Source organism: Cotesia glomerata, unplaced genomic scaffold (assembly GCF_020080835.1).
Source record: "Cotesia glomerata isolate CgM1 unplaced genomic scaffold, MPM_Cglom_v2.3 scaffold_11, whole genome shotgun sequence".
Classification (NCBI taxonomy): domain Eukaryota; kingdom Metazoa; phylum Arthropoda; class Insecta; order Hymenoptera; family Braconidae; genus Cotesia; species Cotesia glomerata.
In genome coordinates, this window is record NW_025401443.1 from 782,544 (window position 1) to 796,044 (window position 13,501).

Sequence of the window (13,501 nt, forward strand, 5' to 3'; positions counted from 1 at the left end):
AATTTCCAAAATATAGCTTCTAAAAGGCGTAAATTAGGTAGGAATCTTTAATTTGTCATGAGATCATCTCAAAACGGATTCCAAAAAATTCTACTTCCGATAGGGATTGCGGGGGTGGGTGTTAAAATCTAAAATTTTAATTTCCAAACTGTAACTCCTGCAGATTTTAAATTTGGTAGGAATCTTCGTGTACGATGTCAAGTTCAGCTGAGAATGGATTTTCTCGAATTCTTACCCTAAAAGGGATGGTGGGGGCGTTAACAATGAAAATTTCTCATTTCCAATCGATAGTTTTTATAGACTCGAAGTTTTGTTGAAATCTTTTATTTATAATGTAGAAATTATCTCGAATAGGTTCTTACGAAATTCCTCCCCCACATAGAAGTGCGGGAGTAATAATTGTCAAAAAATTCATATTCTTTAAATACAGTTCCTACAAATATAAAATTTGATAGAATCTGAAGAGAAACAGGCAAATACCGGGATGGCCTCCAAGGTCAACGGATTTAAATATTTTTCTTTCTTAATAGTGATATTTTCTTACAACAATCGTCTCTTTGGCAGCGGCAAAAAAGTCATTGTTTCCATAGATAAAAATAGATAAAAATAGATAAAAATTCCATAGATTCATAAATAATACTATCTTTAGAAATTTACTGTCTGTTAATTATTGTTAACAGTACATTTTATTATTAAATATTTATATTTCTTAATAATAGTTATATTATATTTGCTAATAGGGTGGCTTTGTAAAGCACCGGAGGATTTGAAATTATCAGGTCAAGGAGAGGCATATTGTAAATGGTGCCGGGTGACTTTACATGCTCACAAGCATGATTTAAAAGTTCATTGCAGCAGAAAAACTCATCAACACAAGGCAACAAGTTTAACTAGTAAAAAACAGAGAAAGTTAACCGATACAGGTAAGTTATTTTAAATGTACTTTGAATAAAATTAAAAAAATTTTTTGTTAATTATTTGTATTTTTAGGTATCACTACTAAACTTGAATCAAAGACAAAAATCGCAGATATAAAACTTGGTTTGCACATTGCGGCTCATAGTTCGACTAAAAGTATTGACCATCTGAGTGAATTGTTGAAAAGCCTAGGCAAAGGAAGTGATTTAGAAAAACTTCGATTACATTGGACAAAAGCTTCTAAAATTATATTAAATGTAATTAGTCCTGGTATGCTGAAAGAACTTATAGAAGATATCGACGATGAAGATTATTCGATAATTTTGGATGAATCGACGGATGTTTCTACAGTAAAATACATGGCTTACTGTGTACGTTATTTTAGCAAAAAACTAAAAAAAATAGTTACAACTTTTCTTGGTTTTAATGAAGTTGGTAAAGCGACGGCCGTTGAACTGCATAAGAATTTTCATGATTTTATTTCAAGTGTTGGACTAAAGTTAGAAAAATTAATCAGCATTGGAACTGATGGTGCTAGTAATCTATGTGGTAAAAACCATAGCTTATATACGTTACTTAAAAAAGATTGTCCGAAGTTGCAATTGATTAAATGCAGCTGTCATTCCTTGAACTCTTGTGCAGCGAAGGCCTGTGAGAAGTTACCTTCAACATTAGAATTTCTCTTCCGAGAAACCAGAAATTGGTTTGTTCATAGCCCTCTTCGTCAAATGAAGTACTGTGAAATGTATTCAAAAATTAATATTGGCAATCCTCCAAAGCTTATACAATTATCGAATACACGGTGACTTGCATGGTACGAAGCTGTCAAATCAAACCTGAATCAATGGACTGAATTAAAAGAATTCTTCGAAAAGGCTGCAGCATCTTCTTAAGAAAAGAGTTATACGGCTCGTACACTCGCCGAAATGTATAACGATCATACAAATATCTTGCACTTGTATTTTTTGGATGACGTTCTTCGAGAAGTCACTCGAGTAAATTTAGCATTTCAGGGTACTAATGCTGATGTGACTAAACTATATACTGATTTGAAAACTCTCTTAATGTCTTTAGCCAGACGTATTTTTGCACCAGCTTTTTTGAGACATGAAACAACTAATACTGATAATGCTATGCTGCATTTAGCTGACATAAATGCTGTGAAAAAAGCATTGGAAAAAACGGTTGGTAATTTTGGAAATTCATTGTTGCCTTTAGACTCAATTGATTTTGGTAAACGATTCAAATCTTGTAACGGGTAATTTTTGGTGTGTTTAAGAAAAAATAATTAAACTAACGAAACAATACTGCGACACAAACGCCCCCTTGCTCGGATCTGAAGCTCGCCGAATTCCAGGGTCCAAAAAGGGTTGTTATCAAACCGACAATAAACGTAGAAACAAAACTCCATTAACTGTAAATAAACTATAAATAACTAAGTCTAAATAAATAAATTCAAAATGTCAAAACAGGTTATGATAAAGAAAAAAATAAAGAATTTATTTATCAAAATCAATTAAAAAAAATAAATGAACAAAAATTACAAGTAACCAAAGAAAACACACGTGGTACAATTTTAGGTTATATCAAAACCCCAAAACTAAATCAACCAAACAACACAATAATATTACGTCGGTAAATGCACGCGTACCTTCCGTCGGTAATCAAAACTGGTCTTTACAAAACAAAATCCTCTCACACATACTCTCACTCGTCGTGAGCGTCAAAATCGCGAACTAAACTTCAAAAGCTGGTTCCCCGCTTCCCCAGGAGACTAGCCGTCACCCCTGGGCCTAAACCTCTACCCCGAGAGCGAATGGAGAGTGTCCTCTTCGCCCCCACCTACACGGCGTATGATCACCTACTGGAGTTTGACAGAAGGTCAAAAATCCAGGGAAGTCAAATCTTGTTAAGAGTGCAAAGGTACTTACCAATGTTCTAGACGAAACCAAGGTAATGTCCCTCCAGGTGTTATTTGTTGGAAGAATATTCACCACAAATAACCACTCTGTCACAAGACTTGCTTTTCCGAGCCAAATTTTGGCGTTTATCATTTTTTGCCTAACTCTCTTGTAACGAAACGGAAGAGTCGTTTTAGACACCTGTCCGGTGTCCTCGAACTAGCATTTAAAAATAATTATTTATTATTTTAATCGCAATTTCCTTCATTTTCTATCCATTCGTCTCGCCAAATTCTAAGTTTTTATTTTTGAAACTCAAATCTTTATTATTTTAATCGCAATTTTCTTCATTCTCTATCCATTCGTTTCGTCAAATTCACAATTCTTTATTATTTTAATCGCAATTTCCTTCATTATATATCCATTTGTTGAATTTCCATACTAAATTGTCCTCGGGACTTAGAATAATTTTGCCAGTCTTTTAATTTCTTTTACAATTTAATCATACCTTCGGTAACAATAATATAAAATTATTTAAAAAATACAAAAATTAAATAAATAATCGCCGCACTAATAACAATAATTGTTTCTATTAATTTTTAAGTAATATAAAAAAAATAAACTAAAATACTCAGATATAAAAAGTAAAATCTGGGTCATAATTATAATTACAACTCTGTCTTTTCTTTTTATTTTTAAACAACTAATAATAACTAACTTGTAATTTAATATAAGAAACGAAATAAATCAATAGTTCAAATAATATTTGGAACTAAGAAAACCGTAATAATAATAATAATACCTATCCGAACAAAAACTATAAACGTTTATTTTAAACGATAAACAACATTAAATTAAATCAAACGAGGATTGGACCGTCGAGTAGGCAGCCGCTGTCGCTCCCCTCCTTGTTCCGCCTTCCCGCCCTACTCCTCAGCTGTCCCTGTTCCCAAATCTTGGTCATAATCTCATGCAGCTAAAAATCTCGTACCCAGATATGCTTTAGAAAATGTAAAGCAACGATGTCTTGATTTTTTGATTGTGCTGTGTGAGCAGTTGGTTTTGCGATTACCTGAGAACCTAGCAGTTTTAAGTAATCTGCGCTTTTTTACACCAGCAATGTGCTAATCGCAATCTTTAATCATTTCTGCGGACGACTTACCTTGGGAATTATCAGCTGAAGGAGCAGATAAAGATTTAATTAGGGTTCAGTAGCACCAACTCAGAACCTTGAGGGGTTACATGATATATCAATTGAGTTCGACAACAATGTTGAAATTACTAAATTTTGGATTGCAGTATGGAACCTTCGAGATGCATCGGGAAACCAAAGCTTCAAAGAATTAGCTTCTTTTGCAATTAGAGCTCTTTCTTTACCAATTAGCAATGCTGATGTTGAGAGAGTATTTAGTGTGATGTCTATTGTGAAAATGAAACTCCGCAATCGAATGCTGCTTCCTATGCTCGTTGCGCTGATTCGCATCAGAATTTACATGAGTGTACACGGACATTGCTGAAAAAATTATACACCTACAGAATACATGCTTCAGCTTTTTACAAGTAAAATTTATGAAAGCTCGGAAGACTCAGTACAAACATCTGAAATCAGTGATGGTGCGCTTATTGAGTCAGTTCTATCAAAGATTATTATATAAAAAATATTCAACATTTAAAAAATACTCAAATACTGTTATTTTATAATACTCATTAAGATAATATTTTATAATATTTAATTATTTAATAATTAATAATACTTTTTAAAATAAAGTGCAATCAATAAAAATAAAAAAAATCTTGACCATTTGTACTTCAATAATTGAATCTTATTTCTATTTCAAACAAATTATTGTTAAATAATAGTACGAATTTAATAAATATAAAAGCAATAATAAGTTCACGAATTTATTTAGACTTTCCCGCCTTAAGTACCTGTCCGCCATGATGGGGCTATCTCGGGGCTACCCGAGCGCTCTGGCGAGGCGATTCGAGAAAAAAATATTCTGGTAACACTGTTCGAGGTCCTAAGAAGCTTCCCCGACTATTCCCGCGATGGTGTCAGTATGTATGCGCGTGTGTGTGTGTATGTGTGTGTGTGTGTGTGTGTGTGTGTGTGTGTGTGTGTGTGTGTGTGTGTGTGTGTGTGTGTGTGTGTGTGTGTGTGTGTGTGTGCGTGTATGTGTGTGTGTGGATGTATATAAACCTCAAATAACTTTTGAATGGCTTGACAGATTTGATCGCAGTTGGTGCCATTCGAAAGAACTTGACTGAACTTAGATCTTGTGTTTACTTTGGAACGATTCGGACAAGTAGATTTTGAGAAACTGCAAAAAAACTACAAAAAAAAAATTTTTTAAATGTAGTTTTCTTAAAATAATTTTTAATCGGCTTAACCGATCAATTTCAAAAACTAATCATCTCTTAACATAAAAAAACTACGTCGACCGACGTCAGTCCGGTCAGAATCGATTGATTCGTTCGTGAGTTATCGTTGACGAAAGAAAACCGAAAAAAGTGTTTGTTTGGAATTACTCCTTAATTTTTCGTTCTATCAATTTGAACTTGAATATTCTTTATGAAGCTCAAAAAATTGCGTCGAATGCTGCCAACTACGTGAAAATCGGTTCATTCATTCAAAAGTTATTGCGATTTGAAAATTCAAAAAATAGTGTTTTATCAAGTTTCTATCAAACTATTGAGCTCTTCGAGCTCAAAAGCATACAAAAGATATTTTTTGAGCTCGGAGAGCTCAAAATAATACACAAATTGTATTTATGAGCTCGAAGAGCTCTAAAACGTCATATGTGCAATTTCAAGCGTTTCAGTATAGAATTGGCGGGAAGTTGCAAGGATGGCCTATCAGGGTCAACCGTTTTCATAATTTTTTTTTCTCTATAATTCTATGTACTTGCAAAGCATCTACGGGTTTATTGAAAAAAATTAAAAAATGAAACATTCATTTTTAATAAAATTGTAATTTTCAAACACGATGGGTGTATAACTTCTTTTGGGCTGGAATTAGGTGAAAAAAATCCCAGTACTTTCTTGCAGAGTTTTGTTTTCTTTATAATTCCAAGTACTTCGCTTAACTGAAGTCTTGTGCCATTACACGTTTCTGGAGGCTTCCAATTGTGCAGTAACATTATTGGTGCTTCAATTTTGAGGTTGAGAATATGTTGTGGTATTTTTGGGGGGTTAAGTGTATGCAAAAACTCAACTGGATAATGAATAACATCGTCTACTTCTACTACAGATTTGTACTCTACCTCATCTGCTGATAGTTTTTCTATTGGAAAGTTGTTTATAACACTTGCTGAGTCGTTTCTCGGTGTCAGAATAGCTTTTCCTTTTAGCCATGTTCAATAATCAACTTTTCTTCGATTGATATTTAGATAGATTCTATCAGTTAAAGTCGTCAAATTATCAATAATGTCACAAAGGATTTCCGGGACACTTATTTTTCCTTCAACTTCAGAAATATGTCCATGTTCGATATCAATGAGCAGCTTTAAAAATTCTTCTGCTCTTATGTCATGTTGAATATAATCACGCATATTAATTCTCAAAGACAACACTTTGACATAAAGCAATAAAACCGACAATTTACGGCAGGCTTTGACTTCATCTGCTTTGACTTAATATACATAAATTTTTGAACGAACGATATTTTCTGACTCAGTTTGTCAAGCTGAGTCAGAAAAAAGCTGAATTTTTAAAAAAATGGTGTGCTATGAGGACGACCGTAATAGTTAGATTTTTATGAAATCCACTAAAAACAGCACTGATTACGATTTTGTAGAGAAGGCGCTATGAAAACTACTGGGTACTGTCTGCACATTACTAAGTCGTGATCTGGACCTAATCAGTCGGGTCTCGTACAGTACTCTCTAATGTCTATGAACATTTTTCTAATTGTTGTACGAAACAGTAATCATTGCTGTTTTATTTTCTCTGTGCAGTTAGATCTATGAATCTGTTCTTTATACTTACAATCAACTGATACTTTGATCTGCTTACTAACAGTGGGTGGTACTCCATTGCTAGCGATACACAAGTACGATCCCATACCAAGTCTTGAAATTCGCGTCATTTCCAGTGTTTCACCTTCCCACTCTAAAACTGAATACAAATATTTATTATCCTTGATGGAATTAAATTAAAAGTATATTCAAGACTTTATTATCTACATTTTATATATAATTAAAAAGAGCAAAAAAAGAGTTCATAAAATTATCAAAAAAAATTTTTAGTGGTTTTCGATCATCTGTATTCCAGAGAAAAACAATCGGAGTAATAATCAGAGATTGTATTGAAAAATGGGATAAATTTAATTCAAGATCATTTCTGCGACACTAAAAAAAAAACTTTTCCGTATGCTTCTGTCAAGATTGTCTCATTGTGTGTGTATGTATGTGAGTTTTTTTTTTTTTTTTCTTAGGGGGGGAATCCTTTTTACGGATTCTAGGCATAGCTGTTTGGCCTGGATATGTGGCGACTCGACGCAGCGTCATACTAAAACTCGATGCTGATGCCCCTACCCACTAAACCCTAAACCCCTTTCTCTTCTATCCTCTGATCCCCCATGGTACCACCGTAAGGCATTTATTCGCGAGGGGAGGAATTAGCTGCCGCTCTTCCTTCTGGTGGCTAAGATGTTATTTCTTTCTTCTAGATTCTGTCTTTCGCTCTTTTCCTCTCAATGGATCGCAACTCTGTAAGCACTTTTGTAGCAAAAGTGCTTGTGGCGTTTCAGGCAGCTTTTGACGACAACATTGCTTCTACTATTGATTCTGGTTGGGTTCTCATTTTCAGAATCTTCTCTAACTCATCGCGCTGTTGGTTGAAACGTGGACACACAAAGAAAACATGCTCCGCATCTTCATTGACCCCTGGACAGGACGGGCACTCTGGGGTATCATCGTGCTCAAAGCGGTGAAGATAATTCCGGTAACATCCGTGTCCTGATAACATCTGCGTTAAATAATAGTTGATCTCACCATGACTCCGGTTGAACCAGACATCAATCCGAGGTATGAGACGGTACGTCCACCGAGCTTTCTCTGAAGAATTCCACTCCTGTTGCCATCTTAAGATGCTGTGTTGCCGTTCTTCCCTTCTAAGTTCTTCAGGGCTCAGTGTGGTTGACCTTTTTCGTTGGTATAGGTTCCGTTTTTCCTCAGCTAGGACTCTGAGAGGCAGAGTACCGGAAATAACACACACTGCTTCCTCTGATATTGTGCGGAAGGTGCTAGTTACTCGTAGGGCACTCATACGATATATTGGTCCAGCTTTTCTCCATGAATCTTGCACCTCTAGTGCGTCAGCCCAAATGGATATTCCATAGGTGAGCACCGATGTGACTACTGATGACAATAGCAGCCTCCTGCTCTACTTTGGGCCTCCGACGTTCGGCATCAATCGTGCGAGACTAGCTCTCACTACTTTCGTACAGACGTGTTCCACTTGCTGCTTGAAGTTAAGTCGGGCATCAAGCATCACTCCCAGATATCGTATATGAGGTTGTGATGTGATTTCTCGGTCACCGACTTTTAGCTTAATTGTTTCAACTTCTTTTCGGCTGGTAATAAGCACTGCTTCGGTCTTCTGCTTGGCCAGTTGTAGGTTCACTGTATCCATCCACTGGTTGATCTTCTCAAAAGTGATGTCAAACAGATGTTGAATCTCGTCGAGGTATTTGGCGACGATCACTGCGGCAACATCATCCGCATACGCTACCAGTTTGACACATCTTGGAAGCTTCAGTCTCAGGAGCTTGTCAAACATGATATTCCACAGAAGTTAACCAAGAACAGAGCCCTGTGGCACACCACCGGTTATATCATACTCTTTCGGACCATTCTTTGTATCGTATTTCAGCACTCTATCTGTAAAATAGCTAATCACTAGTCTGCGAAGATATGTTGGCACGTTCTTCTCGTCGAGAGCTTGCATGATGCAGTCCCAATTAGCGGAATTGAAAGCATTTTTGATGTCCAAGGCAGCCACTAGGCAGTACTTCTTCGTTCCACCCTTCCATCTAGTTCCTGCGATTGCCTCTTTGGCCGTATTAACAACCAGATTAATCGCGTCCAGGGTTGATCGTCCTTTCCGGAATCCATACTGGTTGTCTGCCAAGAGTGGGTCGACTACTGCATCTATTCTCTGATGGATAATACGCTCAAATATCTTACCCGCCGTATCTAGCATGCAGAGTGGTCTGTAAGATGACGGTTCTTCTGGCGGTTTCTTTCCTTTAGGTAAAAGTACTAACCGTTGCTGTTTCCACTTAAGAGGAAAAGTCCCCTCCTTGAGGCATGCGTTGTAAGCGTCTAGAAATAATGTTGGTGCTGCCTTTATGATGGTTTTCAAGGCTATATTAGGGATTCCGTCCAATCCCGGCGCTTTATTATTTCCTACCCGATTACAGGCCTCCAACAATTCTTCTTCAGTGACAGGTGGAATGTCGTCCAGTTCATCTTGCGTTGACTGATAATTGAGACTGTGTTGCTGTGGAAACGTGACGATTTTCTGAAGTTGGGGATACGTAGGTGACGGCATTTGTTGTTTCTTCGGGTGCGTCATGACCACCTTATACGGCCGACCCCACACGTCTTTGTCGACCTCGTATATGAGCTCTTTCCAGCATCTTCATTTGCTCTCTTTTATGGCCTTATTAAGTTCACGACGAGCTTTTTTGTACTCTGCGATCAGCACTGCAGAGTTAGGTCGTTGATAGCCACGCTGAGATATTCTTCTCTTTCGATGACATTCTTTACGGAGGTTGCTGATATGATCATTCCACCAGTGTACCGCAGGTCTTGAATTCATAACACGTTTGCGAGGCATACTGGCATCACAAGCTTGTGTTACTCGCATCATCAGGGCCTTAGTATATTCTTCTGCACATCCAGTCTCTATCGGATCACTATCGAGGGCTGTTAGCAATACTTCTGGGTCAAAAGATTTCACCTTCCAACCGACGGTGTTAAATTGCTTGATAGGCCCCTTGAGGTTCTGGTCGTTTGACGTTTCCCAGAGTATCGCACGATGGTCACTGGCGGTATAGATGTCCAGTACCTTCCAGTTAGAGTTACCTTTAGCAAGGCTGGTACTGACAAAAGTGACGTCTACAATCGAGCTTGCGTCACCTTTGGTGTAGGTTGGCGTGTCACCACTGTTGAGCAAGACTACATCTAGTGTAGAAAGAGCTTCTAGCAGCTCTCTTCCTCGTGCATTAGTCTGCTTACTGCCCCAGTCCACTGCCCAGGCGTTAAAGTCCCCGGCTATCGCCACTGGATGATGTTGCTTCGCGTCCTCGGTCAGTCGATCCAAGAAGTTAGTAAACTCAGCAATTGAGAGGCTAGGTGGTGCGTAGCAGCAGTAAAAACGGATGCCATCTACTGATGCTGTTACAAAGCCAGCGCTGCCATTGGTAGCTACACTCTGGAAAGGGAGCTTACCACAAGCCCAGATCACAGCTTTCGTGGTGATATCCGTCTCCCAAGGTTGTCCAGCTAAATGTTTATATGGCTCCGATAAAAGCACAACGTCGAGCTTTAATTCCCGTACTGTCTGCATAAGCAGGTCATGCGCAGCTTCGCAGTGATTGATGTTAAGCTACAGTATCCTCATGTTCGTTTATTTGTCAGCTTCTGGAGTGCTTCTTGGAAGACTGGGCATCGGCCAGAACCAGACCGGTGAGCAGTGTCCTGAGAGCCAGGTTTTTCTGCACATAACGTACATTTCACTTTATTTGGGCATTGAGCAGCTTGATGAACTGTTTACCCACATTTGATGCAAAGTCGAGATCGGTCGACTTCGCTTTTACATTGGGCAGTAGTGTGCCCAAAGTGCCAGCACTTATAGCATCGTAGTGGTGTCTCAACTGCTCTGACACGGCAATTTACCCAGCCAATCCTTATTTTGCCTGTCTTTCCGAGTATCTTCTGCACTATTGCTGCTGGCAATCGTACCGAAGCAGTTTGAGTACCTCTGTAGGCTGGACGAATTTGAATGTCATCTTCAGGTATTTCGTAGTCATTTCCAGCTTCCTCTTGTAAGGCCTTCCGGACATCGTCTTTAGTTGTTTCGTCGTCAATGTCCCAGATTTCAAGCTGTTCCACTGCGCCTTTACAGATGACTTGCGCTTCTTCTTTAAGGATGCTCTTGATGGTCTTCAGCAAAGCTTGTCCTTTGTCTGCGGTCTTTCTGGAAAGCGTAATAAGCATATTCCCATCATTCGTCTTTTTAACCTTGTCAACGACGTCACAAGTCTGATCTGGTGGGACATCTTTTTTAATCCGACGCAGTATCTCGGCATATTTTGCCTTCTCAACGGGTCGAATAATTAAGGCATCTGGTTTGGTGAATTTTCGCGGTTTTTTCCGCTTAGGCTCCGGCCGAGATTTGTTCACCGGTTGTTTTGGTAACCGCTCTCTCGCTTGCTCCTTCTTCTCCTTCTTGGATTGGACCTTCTGCCATTCAGTCACCTCTTTTTTTCCGGCGTTCTGCACTGCCGTGTTTTTCGGAGGGCTTGGTTTCAGGTCCTTTTTCTTCACAACTTGGCTGATCGTTGGGTCGGGAGAAGATCGATCTTTTCTCTTAGTTGACATGCTGCTAGTTCTGCTTCTGTCTTCCGCGACTGATTCACCGTCACCTTCGGCTCCAGTGTCCATTGCTTCTTCATTCACGACAGCTGCTTGAATGCTTCTCTCCGGTGTAGTGCGAGAAGTGCGTCGTACTGTTAAACGCCATTCTTCATCAAGTTTCTTGAATCTCTGGAGGGCATTGGCAACGCTGGTCGTCTTGGTCTTAATCTCCTTGTGGATAGTGACCTTAGATTGGATGAAGTCATTTAGCTCACTGGTCAGCTTTTCAAGGCGTTCCAACGCTTGCTTCAATCGCTGCTTGTTGGGCATGAGGCCCGTTTTCACTATTGTTGTTTTCCTGAATTTTACTCATACTTTTAAATTCACCAGCGCATCGTACGAAGTGGAGCGGGTTGTCATAACTAGGGACGGGTGTACCCTCGGAGATAGTACTCCTACCCCAGTTCCCTGAGGCCTAGCCGACACTTAGCCAGTCCCGGAATACACGGACGAACGAGACTCGCTCGGAGCGGTGAAGATTCCGATCTTTAACACTCACTGCGTGTGTGTGTGTGTGTGTGTGTGTGTGTGTGTGTGTGTGTGTGTGTGTGTGTGTGTGTGTGTGTGTGTGTGTGTGTGTGTGTGTGAGTTATAACTTTTGAACATTGCCGCGAAATTCCATTAATATTGAAATAAATTTAGCTTAGTAGATTTTGGGAAATCTCTAACATGAAATAAATTAAAAATGTTTTTTTTTGGGACAACTGTTAAGCTAATCTATTGATCAATTCTAAAATCTCATCTACTCCTAACCTCTAAAAACTACATTAATTGCTGCAAACCACATCCATATTAGTCGCTATTAGTCTGGTCAACAAGAGCAAATTATACGACCAGGTTAAGGCCTCCACCTAAAATTACGTTCGAGGCATCATTTTGTGCGGATTATTATGTAGATATGTTTTACGGTTGGTGCCATGTCGTGCAAACAATTAGTTCAAAAGTTATGAACAAATTAGTAAAAAAAAATTAGAAAAACGGTAGACGCTGAAGGCCATCTCTGTGCAACTTCCCACTCATTTCATACCTAGGTGCTTAAACGGGAGCCAGAAACGTCCTCTTGTAGAATATGAAATGAAAAACGATATAATTAAAATTGAGAAAGAAAGGAGAGGAAATTTACCGTAAAGTAGCTATTAGAGTAAATTGAATGTAGAATTTAATATCTTTCGAGACGATCATCCATTAATGACATTAAATGTCCGATAATAACATCACGATTAAAATTTCGATTAACCCGTCAGCACTCACGTTATAAGCATTCTGCTCACGCTCGATTTAAAACAATAAAAAATTTTTTTTTCAAATGGAAAGGGTAGATAAAATTTTTTCTATCTTCGAGTAATTTTATCTATTTTCAAATTATGAACTTTTGAAATGCTTTAATATTATATATGGGTCATTCCACCAAATAAGAACATTTTTACGTGGCGACCCTCGCGGATTATGTTTAAAATTCATGGAGGTGTTCTCTATCATAAGACAAAAATTCCCTGAGAGTTTTAGCTCTTAATACGCAGCGGTCTTGAAGTTATGATTTTTTGAAATTTTGGAAAAAATTTTTTTTCAACATTTTTTACGCAATGACGCAAAAATTTTTACTGTGAAGTTTTACATTATAAACTTCTCCGTAAAATGGAAAATTTTTTTATTGACATTAAAATATTGTCATAAATAATTTACACAGAAAGAAAAATTTCTTGACTGGAGAACAAAATTCTTAGCTCAAGCCCTGGTGGAAATAGTTTCTGATTGGAGACTGAATAACACTTGCAGAAGTCTGAATAATAATTGTAGAAGTAAAAAAAACTCTGAAAAATTCTAAAAAATTCTGAAATAGAATGAAAAAGTCTGGCAAATTTTTTTTCAGTAATTAAAAATCTGAAAGTTGCAAAGCTTTTGGACTCTTCTGGAAGAATTTTTCAGAATGAATTAGACATGTAGTCAAAATTGAGCAAAAGGAAGGATAAGACTTTTTCAGACTTTTTTAGAGTAAAGTAGAAACTTTTAGAAATTCTTAGATTTTTAAAAATAAGT

General features: G+C 37.9%; 1 protein-coding gene across 1 annotated transcript in view; it reads right to left on the reverse strand.

Annotated features, from left to right (window-relative positions):
• The window catches only part of LOC123273588 (lachesin-like), a gene marked incomplete at its 3' end in the record, with an annotated part of 449,749 nt that overhangs the window by 215,401 nt on the left and 220,847 nt on the right, over positions 1 to 13,501 (reverse strand). Inside the window, exon 4 of the mRNA XM_044741027.1 lies at positions 6,807 to 6,935. Coding sequence (XP_044596962.1) covers positions 6,807 to 6,935 — 129 coding nt within the window. The remainder of the gene's footprint in view (positions 1 to 6,806; positions 6,936 to 13,501) is intronic.